We start from the raw sequence: 23,336 nt of genomic DNA on the forward strand, positions 1-23,336 counted from the left end.
CTTGGAATCCTTGATTTTGATTGGCTGTTGATCTGTGTGACCATGGTAGTTACCATTGGATGGAAAGGTTACAATAGAAGTAACTTTTCTGTAATGGTGCCCAGACCAGTTTATTTCTATTTGTCAACTTTTCCTTGATCCACTGGGATCCCACGTGAACAAAATTAATAGATTTAAAAAAATAGAACGCAAGATAAACACATTACCTGTTGCTGCACATATATGTATATGGCTACGATTTCGTGTACAAATAGCTATTCATAAAAATAATAAGCACTGCTTGTCAATTTTTTTCGTGGACGAAATAGCCGTAATTTTTGGTTAAAACCTTTTTTCTTAGAAAATGTGCCTTTCCTTTCGAAAAATCCTGGATCCGCCCCTGCTTAACAGACATACAGAACAATGTCTGTGCATGTTTGAAAATAGCAGATTGACACGTATGATCTTTGTTTCAAACAATGATAAATATATCTCTTTATGCAAAAGTAGTGTTTTATTATTTTCACGCGTCAAGCAAGAGAATGACAGCAAAATTTAAGAGGACACGCGATTTTGAAAGTGTTCATAACATAAAATTAATGATGCAAGAGGTGGATATTTTTATTATCATTATTACTCATTTTTTTTTTTTGGGGGGGGGGCAAATATTGTATCGAAAATAAAGTGAGACCAGACAAACTGAGATTATTTTCAATTCTAATTTAATGACAATTCAAAAATTAATATTAATTACCGAGGTTTTTGTTGTACAGATACTTGTAACACACAAACATGATAGAGGAACTTCAAGCCTGTTTGGCACTATTAAAGACAGTAATTCAAATTCAATTAAATAAATATTTGTTACAATTACTTACATAAACAGCCCCATAAAAAGTGCTTTCTTGAACTGGCTAGATTATTTTGTTAGATTCAAACTCAAAGGCTGTAAGGTAACATTAAATCATTGCAGGGGACCCATCCTATATTTTACAGTTCAGTTACCATGGTTACATTTTTTAGTTTTTTTAATCTTTACGTATTTGGATACTACTACTGCCTCAAACTATGGAATAGCCTGCCAATTGGCATAAGAAGCTCTCCATCCTTGACTCTCTTCAAATCAAAATTAAAAACTATTTCTTTAGTTAAGAAAATTTGCTGTCATGTAGAAATAAGTAAAAAGAGCTCTGAATTCGAACAAGCGCTGCTGAATATATCTATATTAAAGCTGCGCTATACAAATTAATGTTGACTACTACTACTACTACAACTACTACTACTACTACTGCTGCTGCTGCTGCTGCTGCTGCTGCTACTACTACTACTACTACTACTACTACTACTGGCTACTACTACTACTACTACGACTACTACTACCATGACTACCACTACTACTACTAGTACTACTACTACTATTACTACTATTAATTCATCTTCTTCTTCTACTATACTATTCCTCCTAATAACAATTATTCCCACTTTTACTCTGTAGTAACAGTATACATGAAAATGACATTAACAATTTTTACAATAATTTTATTGTAAGAGTTAGGGCCGCGGAACGGTTTTGAAAGTCCGGACTATGTAGCAAATTTCACAATCAGATGTTCATTTCAACGTTTTTGTAGGCCTAATAAGTACACGTTTATTGAAGGGGGGGGGGTGGGGATGGAGCCCAATGCAGTACCAAGCCGCGGATTCCGCGGCCTTTGAGTACAAGTAATATTCATTCATGCTTAATCAAAGACCTGATAAAAAACAAACAAACAAACATACACAACAGGAGAATGAAATCCATAAATAAGTTGAAATAATACATTACGCAAAATTATGCCAAACTGATATTACGAAAAAGATATAATTGCAAAATATTCACGTGAGGTACATTGCCAACTATTGAGCACACACAAAATTACGATAATGCCACTAATTAACACACATAATACATCGACAATTCCAACCTAAAGTATGGCTGATAAAAAATGAAATAATCTGAGCACAGTTAACTTTAGTTCTCTGAACGACTCTTCCAGTGACGAAAGTGACGATTATTTGGCAGATATACCACACACATATTGCATGTTATGTCAATAGTTTTCCGTTGAATAGGCTATACTAAACACATTAATTCATGTTTTTCAGTACAAATGGTCAAGTACAAAGTGTCACATATTTCGGAACTGTGGCCTTAAATTACACCTGGTACTTGTACCTGAAATTTCTTGATGTGTTTTTGGTAATTATGGTCAGCGTGAGGCGGAAGATCTTGAGCCGACACCAAAATGATTGATTTTCAGTGAACATGTTTCAAGGAATAACATTCAATCGCCAGAGAAAACATACAGTTGACAGAAATGCTAAATTTCCCTCCTATGTCGAAAAAAGTAGGCCTACTATCTAAATAAATTATGCTAAATGAAAATAAGTGTACTGATTGCACGAAATCAATCTTATAAAACACCCACTATCGAGTTGGATTTTCAGACTGGCCTAATACAGAAGTGAAAAAAGTGATATTTTTTTTTTACACCTAAAGGTAATTCATTATTCAGCCATATAAATATTTGGAATCATTTTATGATGAGGTGATCGAAGGATGGTTAATGACCTATTTACACATCGAGATTAGAAGGAACAAAATGTCCAAATTAGATGCCAAAATCTGTCCCTGGTAGATATTAAAACAGTCAAAGTGAAACACATAGAGATTGTTCATTGTTGTCTAGTAACAACTGAAGATTTTGGCAGCTTTGGCAATTCAGACATTTGAGAATATAATTGCTCTCTTCTCAGAGCCCATGGTTAAGTTTGAAACACTTTCCTGGTGAGCAATCCGTGGATGTTGTCATAATTATGTTTTATCGGACAGTTGCCATAGTTACAACAGACGCATGTGCTTCTCAAGTAATCAAAATTAACAAGGAATAAGATGTCGTCAGATCGAAGATCTTGTCAGAAGGCACGTCGATGAAACGCTCTCAAGATATGTCAGCCTTAACGTTGGTAATTCGTTTACTCCAGCCATGACCACAAGAGAAAAACATGATAGAGGTAGGTCATCTTGGCATCCTGCATGATATGCAGAGCGAGAAAGAAGGCGTAATCTTGGACAATATGTCGAGCGAGTCTTCGTAGATCAACAAGAACGCGCGTTTGAGAATGCTGTCTCTGTCTGACTCCATCACGATTCGGTAATTTGAAACGGGATAAATGTACGCATCTCTTAAATAAAATGGTCAATATAGGAATCCGGATCCTGATAGGAAAGTCTGAAGCTGCATGTTGATCTGTTCGGGACTAACGTCCATCTCGACACCGGCCATCCTGCCCCCTTCAGGTCCGTGTTCGATGAAAGTGTTCCATCGGATGTTGAAGACTGCGAGAGGGTCTTCGTGGAGTTTTGTAAGACATGCGATCAGGAAAGCTATGTGGTCCTCGGGTTTGTGGAAAAGGAGACCAGCCATTAGACTCTGGATGAAGACGAAATGGGATGGGTGGAAATATGACAGAATAATAAAAAATAAGAGTACTTCGATAATGACTACATTTTTCTTAACAATATCTCTATAGACCATCTTTACGTTGGTACCAAAATTGAAGGGGGACGAAATCTCAAAAATTTGTGTTTTTCTTTTGAAGCAATAGTCAATAATTTTACGGACTTATTTGTTCTGAATCAATGAGATGCAATAATTCATTAATTTCAGTATAGCTAATTGATTGACTTAAATTTAAAAAAAATGTTTATTTCATGAAATGCTTCCCTGGTTGGGCGGAAATCCCAGGGGGACATGATATCAAATGTCCCCCCTACTATTTTTGCTCTTTTATGATGGAAAGAAATACATCATTCAAAATCGAAATAAAACTTGTATTTTGGACGAGATGACCTTACTTTTTGGGTGATTACCCCTTTTTTTTTTGCTTGTCAAATTTACTTTGGTCGAAATGACCTTACATTTGGGGGTGATAACCCCTTTTTTTTCCTTGTCAAATTTTCCAACCCCTGATCCCCCAACCTTGAGAGATTTCCGCCCTTGCCCTAATTGACGCCTTTCCTTTTGATATTTTTCCATTATCAAATTTTAATGATTTAAAATTTCAGTAAAAACACAGGGACGGTGGGGGTGATGAGAGATTTCCGCCCTTGCCCTAATTGACGCCTTTCCTTTTGATATTTTTCCATTATCAAATTTTAATGATTTAAAATTTCAGTAAAAACACAGGGACGGTGGGGGTGATCACCCCATATCACTTTTTTAAAGTACTGAAGCGAGGGGGGGGGGCGGTGTAAGGAGTAAGAATTAAGGGTAACAAAAAGATGGGTTGTAGTACTACTGAGATACAGTTGAAAAAAATTAATGTCATCTTTGGATCATCTTACCCCCCATCAAAACTCCTTGGCTCCGCCCCTGAAAATCTGTAAATTTGGTTCCAGATGGGATTTACCCACTAAACTCATCCCATTATAGGCACAGATAGGCGGGCGGGGGGGGGGGGGGTACCTTTGTGTGTACGTTTATAAACATATCATTTCTATAATCATATTTATTGATTATTATTTTTTTGGGTTATATGTTTCTTATTTCACTTTTGTTTGTATATTTCGTATATTGTAAAGCGCTTTGATATGGATTTCATGAAAAGCGCTATATAAGACTACGATATTATTATTATTATTATTATCATATGATAATGAACAAATCAAAAGAAATTGTTTTCTGGCTGCCCTTGAGCGCCCAATCGGAGACGTCAACTTTCAATTTTTATAATAATTTTATTGTAAGAGTTAGGGCCGCGGAACGGTTTTGAAAGTCCGGACTATGTAGCAAATTTCACAATCAGATGTTCATTTCAACGTTTTTGTAGGCCTAATAAGTACACGTTTATTGAAGGGGGGGGGGGGGGGTGGGGATGGAGCCCAATGCAGTACCAAGCCGCGGATTCCGCGGCCTTTGAGTACAAGTAATATTCATTCATGCTTAATCAAAGACCTGATAAAAAACAAACAAACAAACATACACAACAGGAGAATGAAATCCATAAATAAGTTGAAATAATACATTACGCAAAATTATGCCAAACTGATATTACGAAAAAGATATAATTGCAAAATATTCACGTGAGGTACATTGCCAACTATTGAGCACACACAAAATTACGATAATGCCACTAATTAACACACATAATACATCGACAATTCCAACCTAAAGTATGGCTGATAAAAAATGAAATAATCTGAGCACAGTTAACTTTAGTTCTCTGAACGACTCTTCCAGTGACGAAAGTGACGATTATTTGGCAGATATACCACACACATATTGCATGTTATGTCAATAGTTTTCCGTTGAATAGGCTATACTAAACACATTAATTCATGTTTTTCAGTACAAATGGTCAAGTACAAAGTGTCACATATTTCGGAACTGTGGCCTTAAATTACACCTGGTACTTGTACCTGAAATTTCTTGATGTGTTTTTGGTAATTATGGTCAGCGTGAGGCGGAAGATCTTGAGCCGACACCAAAATGATTGATTTTCCTTTCCTTTTGATATTTTTCCATTATCAAATTTTAATGATTTAAAATTTCAGTAAAAACACAGGGACGGTGGGGGTGATCACCCCATATCACTTTTTTAAAGTACTGAAGCGAGGGGGGGGGGGGGGGGCGGTGTAAGGAGTAAGAATTAAGGGTAACAAAAAGATGGGTTGTAGTACTACTGAGATACAGTTGAAAAAAATTAATGTCATCTTTGGATCATCTTACCCCCCATCAAAACTCCTTGGCTCCGCCCCTGAAAATCTGTAAATTTGGTTCCAGATGGGATTTACCCACTAAACTCATCCCATTATAGGCACAGATAGGCGGGCGGGGGGGGGGGGTACCTTTGTGTGTACGTTTATAAACATATCATTTCTATAATCATATTTATTGATTATTATTTTTTTGGGTTATATGTTTCTTATTTCACTTTTGTTTGTATATTTCGTATATTGTAAAGCGCTTTGATATGGATTTCATGAAAAGCGCTATATAAGACTACGATATTATTATTATTATTATTATCATATGATAATGAACAAATCAAAAGAAATTGTTTTCTGGCTGCCCTTGAGCGCCCAATCGGAGACGTCAACTTTCACTGTTATCATTTTTTTCAATTCAATTTATTTATTAGGTCACACGAGTTGATATTTAATGTCAACAGGGGAGATCAACTTACAACTCGTTTCCATGACAACGTTCATTCCCTCCATGCACGCAGCAATTTATGAATAATAGAATTAAGGGAAAAGATTGATATCTGTAATGAGACTTCAGAGTACGTTTATAGGCCGCCTATAGGTTGGATAAGAAAAAGCATACTCGTGGATAGGCTATAGGAGATTATCATAGTAAACTCCTTTTAGGCTAATATAGCCTATACTATGATCAAGCGAATATGACTTATTTAGTGTGATTTTACCAAATCAAAATAGGCAATGTGGCAGACGTGCCATAAATTCCTTCGAATAAGTGAATTTTTCCTAATTCATGGTTAAAGGATTTTATGATAAATACGACAGGTTCATAATATGATGAAAATGATGGGCCTAATTAATGATGATAATAAATAATTGTGTATGGTAATAATATATAACGATGGCGATGAAGATGATAAAATGTAATATTAAAATGATGGTGATATGATGACAATGATGAAGACGAAGATAAAGATGAATATGATGATGATGGGAATACTAGCTACTACAACAATCATAATGCCAAGTAATAATGATGACAGTTGTTACAACAATTAATGTGATAAAATATCAAGAATGGTTAGGTTCTATAATGAATGACATATGTCTATCACTTATTTCTTTGGAGTTTCCTCACTCAACTAATTATGATGTGACTCTTTTCTAATTAAGGGATATATCATAATGATTAAATTACATACTTCGGAATGCTCGTCTTGAATATTTCCCCAGTTCAATGAATCTATTCGAGTCACCGTTCTCTGATCATTAAAGCCTATATTACTATTTAGATACGGGTATTGTGCTGTATATGGTGTTCACATAGCTCAGCTATAATATTCCCTTTTGCACGTACTACATGTGAAGAAAGGTTGTTATTTCCAAAGAGTCTGCAAACATAATGGTGTTACGAAAGAAACTATACCCTTTGTATGTGTAAACGAGAATGACAACGCAAATCAAGGTGTTATATTTACAGAGGTCTAAATATACTATCTTACCTGAAAAAGTTCCCGTATTCTCCTTCGTTTGAGGTACTTTTCTGAGTCTTCCTTCTCCCCCATCTTTGAGTAGACTTGACTTCTTCTTCTTTTAGAACTTCAGCAGCAATCGGCAGAAAACATGAAAAATGGGATAATAGTCAATGGATTTGTATTCGCAGACGGGTATGTTGCAGGTAACCAACTGAAGATCCAAAGTAAATATTACACTGATAGTTAAACCACCGAGGCAAATCGATGGATTGCTTTTGTTGTATTTTGCTCGGAGGCGTGGCGGATTTAATGGGTTGACCAATCACTGAACGTTAAATTACACGTCACGTGATTAATGGACACTCGGGAACATGGCGTCCTACATGATCCGAATTTCTGCGCTGATCTGCCTACTTTGCCAACTAAATTTACAGGCAATTTCCTCTAATACTGTGGAGGTGAGAGTATTTTCATCGTTGCCTTAATTGTAGTATTTATACATCCACACCCAACTTAAATTTTCCGGACTTTGCGCACCTGTGCTTGCGGTTCATTCATTTAATCTCCACTCGGCTTCTCCAGCTGAGCAGGGTCTCGGTAGCGCTGCCGATGCGGCTGGTACCGGAGAAGGCTTGCCTTGGCTTGGCCTGGCTGGGACTGAGCTGCAGCATGCGCATGCAGCTTGCTGAGCCTGAGGCCTGAGCTGCAAGCCAATGTTACGGTTACGATTCCGCTGCATTCACCACACGGGAAGTACAATCACAAAGGGGGAAATAGAGGATTCTTCGCCCTGCCAGGCTGCCACACTTCATCATGTCGGCAGCAACACATTTGAACTTGAACTTGAAGTTGGCCAACGTGCCCGGGGGGGCCACTTCCATTGATGAGTGGATACCATGCGCGACCAAGGGGTCTCGAAAAGCACCCTAAACACTAGACCAAAAGCTTCGGTCTCTGTTATGTTGGTTGTTCAGCTGAACTCCGTTGGCTTCACTCACCAAATACAGAGACCGAAGTTCTAGCGCGATCTGTACAGGGGACTCAATGGCCATATGTTTATGTGTATTAAGTTCGGATAAAACAGGGCAGTGAAGTTGGGCGACAGCTGAGGTAAGTCACTGTTTTTGTTCCTTTTAACTTGATTTTCCCCGTTTTTTGGCAATTAATGCCAAGAGGGAATATTAATTTGCATTTTGGTCGCATTAATTTTCAAAAGTTTTATTCATTAAACTTAAAGACAAAAATTGAAGAGCCCCGACGGGGGGATTTTGCATTGTAAGTCCCCTAATGGTGGCTGCACGATAGCGAGCCGTCTGTGTATGAGGAGAAATCTAAAAAATAAAAAAATGTTTAAAAACTCCTCGAAACAGAAGGCTGCCAGCTGTCTACCTAAACACGTATTTTCCATATTCTTAAAATGCACCCCTTAACACGTTTTGGCGTCTGAAACCCTACCCTTAACGAGTATTGGAAACAAAACGATACTCTTTAGTCTTGGCAAGTATTCCCTGAAATGAACCCCTCAACAAGTATGGCAGTGTATCCTATTGCCGGACACCTTTATTTCAGTCCTTTAAAAATGACAACTAGAGGAAATACAATCAAGAAAAATTTGCACTAGGCCTAGCTATTCCAAATATTATGAAAATTATGAATATGGTAAAATTATTTTATATTTACCAACCATTTTCTTTGCATCGCACTTGCCGCATACCCCTCCACGAAAAACAGTTATTTTCATGCGTGACAAATTACATCATGATTCCGGACGCGCCGGACGGGTAAAGATATTCTTGATTATAATGATGTAAGAACAAATTTGTGTGATTTTTTCTTCTTATATCATATCATGAGTAAATTCTAAGTTTTTGTTTGCTGTTTTTATATCGATTCTGAGCAGATGTTGGTAATAAATTCGTGTTTGATAACTTATTTTATTTTTTCTTGTTAGCTACATGTTTCATGGAACTTTCCAATATTATGCCCCATATTATGCTCGTTCGTATCGTGACGCTCATCAACAAGTTCTATCGATGCGCTGCCGATCGTCGACGGCTCTATACTCACGGTAAACCTCGCGCACGGGTACCTTGAGAACTAGCCGTCGACGATCACCCACAATACACCACACCTCGAGTCATTCGATCGAAGGAGGAGCGGACGAGATTGAAATTCGGCAGATCAGACCCATATTTCCGTTAGAAAATACATCAATTGTTAATGCAAAACTATGTTATTTGATATTTTAAGCATTTTCTGTCATTTTAGAGATAAATAAGGTAAAGGTTGGATTTTTTCGCCTTATTTTAGCAATCCTGTTCTATGTATTGCTCTGTGAAATTGAATTGTGAAAGTCTTACGGTACGAAATTGTTTTCGTACGCAGTAATATGAGCGTCCGGAATCATGATAGTGTCCGGTAATACAATACGTCACTATACAGCGATATTTTATTGTTATGTCACGGGTCCGTCTGTCGTCGGTTTTACCTTTACAGTTTACATACCATTTGGTTTAGTACGGCCCCAGCTTCCACACCTCGCGCAAATCGGACTCTAAACACGTAGTGTTGGGGTAAAAAGGACATCCTTTATAAAAACATTTTAATTTTGTTTTATCATCCCCGCAAATTTGACCCTAAACACGTAGCTTTCCTAGCGAAATAGATACCCTTTTTTGATTATTTTTGTGTTTTTGACACCCTTATCACGTTACGTACGTAACGTGCCCTATTTTAAAAAAGACATCCTTTTTACGTGTTTTTTTGGTCGCGCATGGTATCCACTCGTCAATGTAAGTGGCCCCCCCCCGGGCCAACGTGCAATACATCCGCGCTAGCGCCATCTAACGTTAGCTCTTAATTATTATTTAATATTAGGCCTAGTAGGCCTAGCTAATCCTAACAAAATGCAAAAATTGCAAGGAAAAAAAGAGCATTTTAGGATCTACAAAAAAATGCTGATTCTAATACTGCCATGAATGAAGGCATGAGTACATATCTTGGGTTTTGTTGTCATGGCCATGGGCACTCACACAACATGCGAGGTTAGTATACTAACCTCGCACAACACATTTGATTTCATAGTGCATTTTGACGTTTTCATTCATCACACGAATGTGAGGGACTAAACTACGCCAAACCTTTCAATATTTGTCCACTATGTTAATCTTGATCGTATGGTTTAAGTTTGTTTGAAAAAGAAATTATAAATTATTTATTAAAGTGTTTTTATCGCTTACCTCCAAATCTCAACCAGGATACTTCGCTCGGTCCGTCCTTAGTCATCCTTCGTACTGCGGTGGAAATTACGCAAACAACAATCGAAATGCGAAATTTTCCTATCGAACATTCTCGATTCAAGTCGTCGGCGCATAATAGGAAATTGTACCAAAAATCAACATAGTTCTCTATTTATCAGTAGAGGCGCACGGCCAATATTGGAGACTGTCTCCAATGTGGGAGATTATCTCCAATATCAGAGACTTTTGTAAAGAATTTGGGTATCCAATTTCAGAGACAGTCTCCAGGTTTGGAGTCCAATTTCCTTTGTTTACATTTGCTGCAAAAGGATTACCTTGGCGGCAAATAAAAATGTGATAAGCAGATTCCTCATGAAAAATTACCCCTTTTCACCGTCTACTTTAAATATTCACCGTCTACTTTTGTTTTGATAAGGATTTTTGTTGTCAATCACACACAAAACAAATGGGCTTCTGACCTCAGTGAGACAAAATTTTGGGTGGAAAAAATCATGCTTTTGTTGGTGTTGTTTCTTTTGTCCTTTTGCAAAGCAAGTCTCCAATGTGGGAGATTGTCTCCCCTATTGGAGAGAGTCTCCCATATTGGCCGTGCGCCTCTACTGTTTATTCAAACAATTTTTTCTGGGGTGCACTTGACCTTTAAGAGATTTTCCAATTGATGAAAATATTACATGGAACTTGGAAATACAAATCATAATTTGGTTGAACAAAATGTTTTCTGTTAAAGTATAAAACAGAAGAGGAACATATCCTTCACGTATTTTTATATCCAAAATATGTTGCCTTAGTATGGAATAATCACAATGACATAAAATGAAAATGGGTAAAGTACCTTCCTAATGATCATTGAGATTTCGCCTATGGAATCATTGTTTAATAATTTTCAAAGCTTTAAATAGATGAAAATGTTCATTGAGAAAATATACATATATATATGAACAAAATGATAATGTCCCGATTGTTTCGCATTACGTGTGTTAGATTGCGGGCGTTTGTGTGTGTGTGTAGGAAGCAAGATATTCGTGTTAATGTTTGCACAAAAAAGGAGAGGGAAAGGGAAAGGAAAAGGGGAGGGGGAAAGGTAGAGGAGAGAGAGGGAAAAGGAGACCATAAATTAGAAAGAAAACAAAGGAAAGGAAGAGGGGAAGGGAGAGAGAAAGAAAAATGGAAAGAGCGAGAAAAGAGTAGGGGAGGGAGAAAGGAAAGAAAAGAAGGGAAAGGAAAAAGGGAGAAAGGGAATGGAGGGGGCGGGAAAGGAAAGGAGAGACAATAAAAGACAGATCAGGGGAGGGGGGAAAGTAGAGGAGAGAGAGGGAAAAGGAGGCCATAAAATATATATAGGTCTCCTCATCATGGTTATAAAAAGTGCTCAGAATGTTTTATTTTCAAGTCCTTGTATCAGAATTTTCAGCTCGGGCAGCTCTATCGCATTTTGATTACTATCCTGTTGATTTATTTACTTGAACAAAATATTTAAAATGTCCAGCTTTTAGAACAGATATCAAAAAAAGGTATTCACCTTTGATCATAGATGAGGAAGAAGAAAAAAGTGCAAAAAAATAGGAAACAAACTAACGAATTAATGTGACATAATTTTTCTTCATTTCAAGGCGACTCTTTACATTTCATCATCGCTGATGGCGCTACAATAGAAAATACCGCTTGACAGCAAAAAAAAAACAGAAAGAGGAAAATAATGCTGAGCGTCTAAAATGCAGCTAGCAGTACAAGCTGCAGAACCGTAAACAAACATCTTGTGAATAATATCGCGCGCCCTCTTTAAGCAAAAGTTTACAACCACGATGACCCTGCGGTATCTACGTGAAGATCACGAGAAAATGCTTTTTTTTTCTTAAAAACACACCAAAGAGAAGACAAGAAACGATCCATATGGTTCGGTAAGTGTCATACCACAATTAGAAACATTATTCTAAAAGGAATGGCATAGTTATTTTAGTAAAAAGGGTGTGAAAAATTCGCGTGCACCATGTGCATATGAATCCTTCGCACGCGAGATGCATTGATCCCATGAGTGGGCCATGGGCATGGTTGTAGAATACTAGAAAGCATTTGCAGAATTTCAATGGACTGAACAGTGATCACTGCAGCTGCACTCGGCAGCTCAGACTCAGTCGGAAAATTATGACACCACAATACATGGGTTCATTTTTCTGCTACAAATAATGTAGCTGCCGGCTGCCTGGTGATTGGCTCCACAACTAATGTTTTACAATTTACGGAGCGAGTCATTGTCCTGACTTATTGTGTTTTTGTTTTGTCAAATACAGAATGAAGCCAACAAGTTTTTCAGCAAAGGTCATACAAATAATTGGGCTGTATTGGTGAGTAGATTTTGTTTATAAAGGTGGTTGGTGTTCATGACTGTGAATCAAGGATTTTTCTGAACAAAAAATAGATGTTGTGTAATATTACAGTTTGTAATTTGCTGAAATAACCATCTCCAGACTTATCTTATGATTTAAAGAATGAAAAGAGATAGTCTGAGAGCTCCTGATGCGTAGTACTGGAAATTTCTGACTCTAATGAAGTGAACCAGGCCTTGCAGTTTGTCACAGTTAGAAAAACTATTAATGCTTATGTTGTGAGGAATTTGACCAAGTTTCTAAGCTTTTTTTAATCAATAAGAATGTGGTATCTGCTGCTGATTCAATTAACAATGAGAGTTCTATTTTTTCATATTTAACAATTTTAAGAACATGCCTCTTTCTGTGCTTTCTAATTATGTTATTTCAATTTCTAGGTGTGCACATCTCGATTCTGGTTCAACTATCGTCATATCGCCAATGCATTGTCCATCTACCACAGTGTGAAGCGGCTAGGAATTCCCGACAGTCAAATCATCCTCATGATAGCGGATGACATGGCCTGCAATGCACGGAACCCAAGACCAGGTATTCAACTTCACGGTTGTTTCATTTGTATTGCTAAGAGTTATTCCTGTGGTGTGGTCTTATGATGTTGCACATTCACAATTCAGTTTTGAAATATTAGTATCTGTATATTTAGTATCTTAAAAATAATGTTTGCATTTAACATACATTTACCGTAGCCATGTTTGGGAAAACTTTGGCATTCTTCGTAAAGAGTAAATCCTAAAACTGTTTGCAACATGTACATGTAGGCCTACATAATCCATAACATATGTAATTTTTTTTTACCAATCACTGAAGCATTTAAGTTATTTGTAGTAAAGAATGTTATTGTCTTGTTGAGATGAATAAAAAAATGTGTAAATCACTTTGTCCGTCTGCCTTTCTCCTCACTGTGAACCTTCCAGATATGGTGCAATATTTTCTTTCTAATTTCAGAGTTCAGACATGTGAGAAAAATCCCACCACTTATATTAAAATATGTCTCATAAAAGCCCAGAGTTGTACAAACTCTTAATCATGATTCATCTGTCCCATGACATTTTCTCTCGCTATAATTGCTCCGCTGTGAAATCTACACACGAATGGAGGTAACACTATACCCTATCCTAGATCTAAAATAAAACCCTATTGCAACCCAAACCCTAATCTTACATGTATATCTTGGATGAGATAAGCCTTGAGGAATTGTCTGGGGGCCAATGTCATGTCACAGATTCATCATACCGTATGTCGTTATTACATTATTATGACATACATCCTGTAAGTTACATTTATGTTGGATGAGGTCATGTTAGTCTGCACCAATCAGAACATTCAGAACTAAAGTTTATTGATTTATTTCCCCTTCTGTCTGAACATCAACAGCTGCAGTGTTCAATAATGCTAACCAGCACATCAATGTTTATGGTGATGACATCGAAGTGGATTACAGAGGATACGAGGTAAGGGACATACATTGAAAGTGACATAACTACCTAAATGTGGGTGTTTTGTAAAGTCATTTGTAAGTTACAAGCAACTTTAAGAACATGATCCTTTCTTTCGGGCTAAATCTTCACCAATCAACATTTGGTGTATGCGATTTACCACAAGAAAGGATCCCCAGCCGAGATCTCCCCAGTCTTAGGTGTCGAAATAGCCGAGTCTATTTAGGGTTAAGTGTAGAAATTAATGTTAAACATAAAACATAGAATAAGCATTTAAAACATTATTTCAAACATGTAAATATTTATTAAATATTTGAAGACTCACAAACTAGTGTTATATTGAATTACATGTATAAAGAATCATTAGGAAATGTTACATTATTACAAAATTATTGCATAAATGATACTAGGATTCAAGAGCAAAACGGGTAAGTTATAAGTAGTGCTTAATCAATCATATAAATCAGCACTATCAATCGTTAAACTTTATGTTAGTGGACTAACATGTAGTTGCCCACCAAAATTCTAGGTTGTAATGGAAACATCATCCCCCCAGCTAATGGAAGATTCTTTTAAAAATAGGTACCAGTCATGGTAACAATTTCAAGATGAGAAACCAATCAAATGACCACCAAAGTGTCCATAACAAAGGACTATAGAAGGAATTGCGTAATTACTGAGTGAGCATGGGGTCAGTCTTTTTCCGAGCAGTAATAATATCCTGTTCCTCATGTCCTTAGCTGCATTGGTGATTTTCAGTGTGGCTGTTTTTCAGCTTAGATTTCATGATTTCACAAAGTTCAGTCACTGTACCAGATCTGATTTACGATGATATAGCGACAATCTTTATAATACTGACTTTCTTATAAACTTGGTGTTTATTGCAACTACTTTCATTTATCTCAAATTCTGAATATTGATTGATGTTTTTTGTAACAACCCCAGTTATGTTTAATTCACTTGTTCATTTCCCAATCGATGTTGTCAATCAGGTGACGGTTGAGAATTTCATCCGCGTTCTGACCGGTCGACTTCCTCCAAGTACCCCACGCTCCAAGCGGCTCCTGACCGATGATCGCAGCAATGTCCTGGTGTACATGACCGGACACGGAGGGGATGGCTTCCTCAAGTTTCAAGATGCGGAGGAGATAAGCAGCATCGAGCTGGCAGATGCCTTCCAGCAGATGTGGAAGAAAAGAAGGTATAAAGTGTTCTAAGGTTTCTTGGAAGAAATTCTTTATGGCAGTTACAGTATTCAGCTATACAGGGCACCACCTGCCATGGTGATGCATACAATTTCACTTCTGTTTCTATCCTCCCCCCTTTTTTTTTTTGGGGGGGGGGGTCATTGTGTTTTTAATATGACATACTATTTGCTTTTTGCTGCAAAGCATGTCATGCAATGTGTAAACAATAAAAAGAAAATTAAAATTAGAACCATTTTTCATGAGCTGCTGGAACTGTTAATGACATAGACTGCCATATATAGGTTATCAAAGTGAAAAATCCGTAAAGAACTTACAATTGATTAAAGCCAGTGTGAAGTTTGATAGGTTACTGATACTAGAGTATCATCTATATGAAATATCCTAATATTATTATGTGAAGTTGCCATTGATATTTTTTATACCATTATTCTCTGTCCAAATACAAGGTTTGATGTAACACCCTCTGTAATGATTTTACTTTTCTTTTAAAAAGTGGCCCTTTGAGCATTTATATTACAAATATAGTGATTACCTGATTGGATATAAAAAAATCTATAAGCAAAGATTATATCCTCAAATTTTGAGACAATTTCATGCTTAAGAAAGTGGTTTTATCCTGTAGGACAAAAAACAAACAAAACACCCAGATGTCAGTCAATCGATCAAAATGTAAAATCACAGAAAATATCCAATTCAAAACATATATATCAACGCATTCATATGATTTAATAAGGAATTTGAATAGCACTTGACGTTTACTTTTTGGCATTATTTAGCAATACTAAAAATATGCCTTGAAATTGGTGTTTATTTTACAGATACCATGAACTGCTTTTTATTGTGGATACATGCCAGGCTGTTTCACTCTACAAATATTTCTACTCTCCAAACATCATTGGCATTGGTAGTAGTCAAGTCGGAGAAGATTCCCTATCAGTGAGTAGTCTGATATATCCTTGAAACTTGCACCCTGTGCATATCCGCAAACAAGCTGCAAATGCTGTAGCTATTTCAAATTGAATACTTTAGATTGCTTCTCTGAGTGGTGGTTGATGAATATTTATGTATCTTGTTTCCTCCTAAAGCCTAATTTGCAGATATTGCCCCAAATAAATTGCTGCAATACTACTGAGTATTGGAGTATGAAAGAGAACTTCTATCCTGTTCATATAGGCCATTTACCACAAATGTTTTTGGCGGCTAAACAACAAGGTCCTTATTTTATGTCGTGTCATCATGTTATTGTCACTGGTACATTTTTTTTTTCCCTTGGGATATAGACAAATAATGCTCTGCTTTTTGGAGATGGCAAGCATTATCTGTGTAGATTACAACATTCCGATTGACCCTTATTCATACAGGCATCTGTTTATAAAATACAGCAATATTGCAGTTTTCTTGCGTGTGTCAGAAAAAAATGGGTATGGATTTACATTTAAGTTGAAAGAAATATATTCCATTTGATGTTTGGTGTTAATATACTCATGCTAAAGTTGATCTACATGTAACACCAACACCGAAAGGTCAACACTGAACTTGAAATCACCCAATAACCTCATACTCTTATGTGTCCTGAGTAATCAATTCAACTATAAATATGACTATAATATTGAGTAGATCAGTCTATTAGTGACCTTACATATGTGTATTTCACATGTATATGCCTGTCTCTGTTTTTTTTTTTCCTACTACAGCATCACCATGACTCCGCTATTGGAGTGTATATCATTGATAGATACACATACTATGTCCTGGAGTTCTTGGAAAGAATGACACCATCGAGTCAGAAAACATTGGATGAATTTGTAAGATATTTCACTTAATTTGAACTTTGTATCGTTATGTTTGTAATCTTTATGGCTACTTAGATTCCTGATTGGATCATAATCAATGTTTTCCAATCATTTTCAGACTGTTTTCTTTTCATTTTCATAACCTGGGGAGCCTTTCACGAAACAAATAGTCCTTGCATCTGATTGGCTCAGAGCAAATGAGTCGCTGATTTTGCACTGATCATATCCTCCATGAATCACTCCCCAGCACCAATGTTGGTGTATACCATACCTGTACTTGTTCTGAGCTTTTATAATAGGGACAGCCCCTATTTTGGGGAACGAAAACAATTTTCACCCATAATGACAAGGGGGGCGTTTCAGAAAGATTTAAGTATGACTTAAAGTTGCACTTAAATGCTGGCGCGTACATGATATGAAACACACAATCTTATTGATCAATATGTAGTAGTGCGCGTCCTCTTGGCATGATCCGACCAATGCGGTCATGCCTTTTATGATGCACGCAACTAGGCATTTAAATGTGACTCTTAAGTCATACTTAAATCTTTGTGAAATACCCCCCAGATATTTCATTTTTGTGAATTTTAGTCTATAGGGTTGTGCAGAAGAGTTAGCAATGCCCCTATTTTCACCTGCGATGTATCTGCTTCTTCGACTTTTCTCCTTTCTTTTGAAATTAACTGTCCATTTGGATTGGATTTTGATGTTCCTTTGATTGCCCAAAGCATCAACTCTCCACCGACTGAATCTTTCGTTCATATATTCACTCAATTGGTACAACCCTTCTTTCTCACTTCTGGTTTCCATTGTTCAGTTCAAGGTATGTCCACAACGGGTCTGTAAGTCCACCCCAGGAGTTAGGGCAGACCTTTTCCAGAGGGACCCAAAGAAAGCCCTGGTCACAGACTTCTTCGGTAGCGTCCGCAACGTGGAAGTCTCATTAAACCAAGTCAATTTTACAGCTGAAGTGCCCGGTGATGCCGTTCCTTCACATAAAGTTGACGATTCAGAAAATACTGAGGGTGCAACTTTTGATTATGTCTCTCAGTTTCCAGATGACTCTTTATTAAAATCTTTAGAAAAGGTAAGAATCTTTAAAGGTCAAGTCCACCCCAAAGACATGTTGATGTGAATCAATAGAGAGAAACCAACAAGTACAATGCTGAAGATTACGTCGAAATCGGATGTAAAATAAGTTATGACATTTTAAAGTTTTGCTCATTTTTCACAAAATAGTGATAATCTGCATAACTCAGTGATATTAAAAATAGAGAGTCGATGATGTATTCACTATTCCTTTGTTTCTTATTGTTAGAATTATACAATATTCAATTTTTTTTACAGATTTGACAATAGGATTAACTTGACTGGACCAAAAAATGTTAAAAGAATGGTAATTTCACATGTTCAGGGAAGAATAAAACATTGTTTCATATGACAATGAGGAGAACATTAAAATATTACATAATTTAGTGAATAAAATACAAAACAAATATTGATTGGGTGATGTCATCAGTCCCTTCATTTGCATACCAAGCAGGATGTGAACATTACTGTTTTGTGAAACTTTAAAATGTCATAACTTTCTTATTTTCATCCAATTTTGATGAAATTTTCAGCATTATGCTCATTTGATTTTTAACTTTTTGTTGGGATGAACGTCCTTTAAAGATATTTATGTAATATATTTGATGATTTGTATCTACCGTTAGCAGTCGAGATTGCATGAGTAATCAAGTCAAGCTTTGCACTGTTGCAGGAAAGGAGTTGAAATCTGATATTTCAAACAATGAAATACAAAAGAAGTGAGTGACATCTGCGCTTTCACTTGCGTAGCATCAATGATTCATATCACTATTATGTTAAAATAAGTGTAACTTAACTTTCATAACTTTCTTACTGACTCAATGATATGTTCAAATATTCTGTTTTATTTATTTTTAACCAATTTCATTTTAGTCCTTTTTTCGGATGGGCTTGACATTTAATTGAGAAATTTGACCATTGCTCAGGGTGCTACATAACTTTTTAGAAGCACTTGCCCGGTCGGGCACGTACTGACGTACATTTTTAAATAGTTGGAGTATACTTGCCCAAAAATCTATTTCACTTGCCCTAAAAAATCCTTTAAAAAAGGTTTTACCTCTTCAAAAGAAAGTTTTGCGGTTTTATATACCATTGACATTTTTCTCTCTTTTGACATGAACTGATCTACCATGTTATTGAATTTCTTTTTCCAAAGTGATTTTATCTTGCCTGTCATGACCAAAATTAGGGTCAATATCATATCATATCGACCCTAATTTGGCTCATTCTACTGTGAGAATTTTGCTTTCTACTGTGTAAGTTTTGCTTGCCCAATTCGGGGCAAGTAGTTTTGGTCTTTACTTCAAAACACTTGCACGACTCTAACTTTTACTTGCCCCAGGCAATCGGGCAAGTGCTTATGTAACACCCTGATTGCTTCAAGTCCACGATAAAGCTACATTATAAAGCCGACAATCCTAGTTCTTTCAAGGCATACTCATTTCTTCCATTGCAATATCTATTTCTCCTTCAGGACCAGAGAGGTGCCAAGTTCCCTGTTCCTTTTGTGATTGCGAGTAGCGTGTTTTTCGGCATCGCGGGTTTGGTTCTCTTCACAAGGATATTATCATGACCCACGGCTGACTCTCGACTTGTACGTTATAGGGTTAACAAATTACATTTATAGCTGTGTTCATGGTGAAATGAAAGTTTGTAGTATTTGATTTTGAAATCAATGCATTGTATGACTTTGACTTTACAGTTGAAAATCATCTTTTATAATTATTCCTGTCTAAAGGTAAAGCTGTATTTGCACACCTTTTCTGTCTGGGAAAAAGGTTTGTAATGCTTCTCTTACTGCAGTAAGACCTGCAGTCTGGTTACTTTCATCCTTGTACGGACAGTAACCCATCGTGGCTACTGCCGATCTACTAAGTAAAAGGCCTGGGAGGAATACCCTGTTTGCCATTTGATTGTTCGCCAGGGTAGACAAATAGTAAAAGATACCTTTGATTATCAGAAATTGAGAAAGGTCGTCCTATTTAGTACATGACCTACTCGTGGGTACACATTTTGAGCAAGCTGACTCAGTGGAGTGTCCCTGTACAGTATACATGTAGTATAGCTCCTATGACACGAACATCAACACAGCTGAATGATGCACGGTCACTGGCGCGACCATTATGGTAGTGTCCTGAAAGAGTTGAATATTATAAAATTCATGAAATTCTAGCATAGAGTTTATTATTATCTCGCGCTTTGTTGTCAAATAACAAAGATTACCGGGTATAGCCATTTACTTTCGATAATCGAATCTCTCAAATCAGCATCCAGTGAACATTATTGTTTAGTGTAAAAAGTAGTACCAGTTTTCTGTTGCCTATTGATGGTAAACTGATCAACTGCATCTATTTTTTTAGTTTTCCTCCCAGGCATTCCAAGTACATCGTTATTCACTATAATTTGGTATCTTCTGAAAGATCTGAGTCAATTCCAACATTCCAAGTTTATGAAATAAGATATCAAAATAACCTCAAGATGCAATTGATATCAACACTGTGGTAAGGTGAAAGCCTGAAAGCAAATCTGAAATGTCTATTTGATAGGTTCAGGCTATTACTGGCTTTTTAGGTCAATTTTTTTGTTAATTTGTTAATTTCTAGGCAAAATGATAAAAAACACGACAAATACAAGATAAATTTGAATGCCAGGAGATCTCCTAATTGTTAAATGAAAAAATAAAAACATGGGTATTATATTGAAAAACAATACAGAATGCAAATTGAATCAAACCAGCAATTCATGCATTTATTAAATTGTAGAAACGGAGCGGTAGGTGAATTAGCCGAATTTTGAGAGTTTCAAAGGGAAATGTAATGACAGTTATCATGTTTTTTGCGGATTTAACAAAAATGTCATAATTCCTTCTATGTCTTTCCTTGGGACCTTGCCATAGGTTTTTCCCCCATTAATATATTCCTGTCGGTGATCTTTAACCCTGTGCAAATGTCTCCCCACCAGCACCATTAAGGATGTGCCTTATTTGTGTGTGTGTTGAGAGCAATGATTATGCAATATTTTTTGTGTTATTAATCATATGAAATGTTTGTTAAGTGGTAACGAAAGCACCTTGCATATCTGTTATTGATTTCTGAATATGAAGTTCTGCCAAGTATCATAAAAATGATTACCAACTATGTATATTACAATTTACATGAGGAATCAATCATTTATATACCACTGGACCCTGGGAGGTCGGGGTGCTGAAGCACCCCCATGATTTTCCTTGGGGGTGCTGTGTGCATTATTCTCCATAGGCAGCACCCCCTGGAATTCTGGTAGGTGTTAAAAAATGGAGAAATACAACCAATGTAACTAAAATGGCCTATATTGAAACTTTTGTGTGTGTTTTTTGTTGTTGCTTTATTACACCAGCACCCCCAGTAGGCATTCCCAGGGCCCTGCCCTGGACCAAGCATTCTTCTCATCTTTCAGAGGATTTGAGGTGGAAAGTAACTTGTTATTTGTTGACCTAATTGATATGTAGGTGGAGACAAGCTTTCACTCTGTTTCATGAGAAACAACAGAAACCTACTAATGGCTTTATTCACACATTGTCATAAAGCTTGCTGAAAACATATTGGTGAAATATTTTGTTTTTCTGTTCCATGATACCTTCAGAAGCATTTCAAGTTTTGTTTCCAACAATGTCCTTCCAGCGTGGTGTGGCAGCACTGGTTTCGTTGTACTCTGAATTCTGTTGCTTTCCATCTTTCCATCAATATCAGCAAGAGATATCTTTTTCCTTGATAAATTCACTGGAGTAAAAAGCTTTAAGCTGAAGTAAGCTTCTGGGAAGGGCGTTCGTTGACATTTCCCCATCTAAAGTCATGTCGTCGGAGGTTCTTGTATCCAGATTCGAATCAATTTCCTGACATTACCTTTTTGCATATAATCTATTAGAGACTGACTGACCATTCCTACATGCAGTTGCGTCAATACACTTGTGTCATGATGGTGTTCTTGGATAGGAAATCTACCATTGGCAATCCTTTCTTACCACTCTCTGGGAATGTAACACGATGCTCAATATAAAAACTCATTTGGGTACCTTTATCACATCCATATCCTGCAGTTCTTCCCCCCCAATGAATCTACCAACCTTCCAATTTTATTTGATTATAAGAATGTGTACATTGTATGCCCTAAAACAATTAGGATGTGGAGGGTATGAAATGAAAATGTGTCTTCTTGTGAACTGAGAGTGAGATCAACAGAAGTGGAACCACCAGTGTCTAGGACACCGCAGGGATTTACCCCCGCCTGGCATCCCAGAACCTCATCCATCATTTCGAAATATCAATGTGAAATTCTTCCTCCCCACTCCACCTGGTATTGTCTGTTGCTTTCTTATAGTCCCTCTTGAGAGCCTTTAACTTGTCCTTTATTTGGACTGGGGTTCTTTCGAACCCCAGGCTCGCCAGACGGGCGGCCAAGGTATTGTAAATTGTTATGTTCCTAATACTAGATCTAGAGGAGGCCCCTGCCGTATACACCTCCTCTTCTCTCCACATTGAAACTAAGGCCTTGGTGGCCTCCTCACTCCAGTGCGATGTCATGGTGTTGTCACCCCTATAAAAAAAATATTGAATGGTATGCCAATGACTACCATTTACTATACACCATTGATATACCATTGGAATACCATTCGCACAGCACTCACCATACACTAATGGTATACCATTCAAGCACCAATGGTATACCATTCAAACTACCAATTTAAATAATTGGGACATTACTATTACCATATTCATGAGCACCATTTACCATTCATATACCATTGATCAAACACCATTCACCATTGATCTACCATGGCCACTATAGACAGGTTTACCATTGACCTACCATTCACTGGCCTACCATTTACCATTATAAGTATATCATTGATACCATAAAGATATATTAAGAAAATATAATGAAAAAAAAAAAGAACAAAGAAGAACATAAGAAAAATAGAGAGCTCTTT

At 36.8% G+C, this 23,336-nt stretch overlaps 2 protein-coding genes across 2 annotated transcripts; one reads left to right on the top strand and one right to left on the bottom strand.

Annotated features, from left to right (window-relative positions):
* Positions 1–684: 684 nt before the first annotated feature.
* LOC129277723 (adenylate kinase isoenzyme 5-like) lies at positions 685–8,116 on the bottom strand. Its single transcript, XM_054913873.2, has 2 exons — positions 7,228–8,116; positions 685–3,452 (listed from the first exon to the last, which is right to left on the bottom strand). The coding sequence occupies exons 1-2, from the start codon at positions 7,288–7,290 to the stop codon at positions 3,219–3,221; spliced, it is 297 nt and encodes a 98-aa protein (XP_054769848.2). The 5' UTR covers positions 7,291–8,116; the 3' UTR covers positions 685–3,218.
* LOC129277724 (putative GPI-anchor transamidase) lies at positions 7,178–22,729 on the top strand. Its single transcript, XM_064110467.1, has 9 exons — positions 7,178–7,658; positions 12,749–12,802; positions 13,222–13,372; positions 14,219–14,295; positions 15,273–15,481; positions 16,307–16,424; positions 17,183–17,293; positions 18,099–18,368; positions 19,845–22,729. The coding sequence occupies exons 1-9, from the start codon at positions 7,572–7,574 to the stop codon at positions 19,941–19,943; spliced, it is 1,176 nt and encodes a 391-aa protein (XP_063966537.1). The 5' UTR covers positions 7,178–7,571; the 3' UTR covers positions 19,944–22,729.
* Positions 22,730–23,336: the final 607 nt, after the last annotated feature.

The sequence above is a fragment of the Lytechinus pictus genome, chromosome 15 (genome assembly GCF_037042905.1).
Source record: "Lytechinus pictus isolate F3 Inbred chromosome 15, Lp3.0, whole genome shotgun sequence".
NCBI classification, from domain to species: domain Eukaryota; kingdom Metazoa; phylum Echinodermata; class Echinoidea; order Temnopleuroida; family Toxopneustidae; genus Lytechinus; species Lytechinus pictus.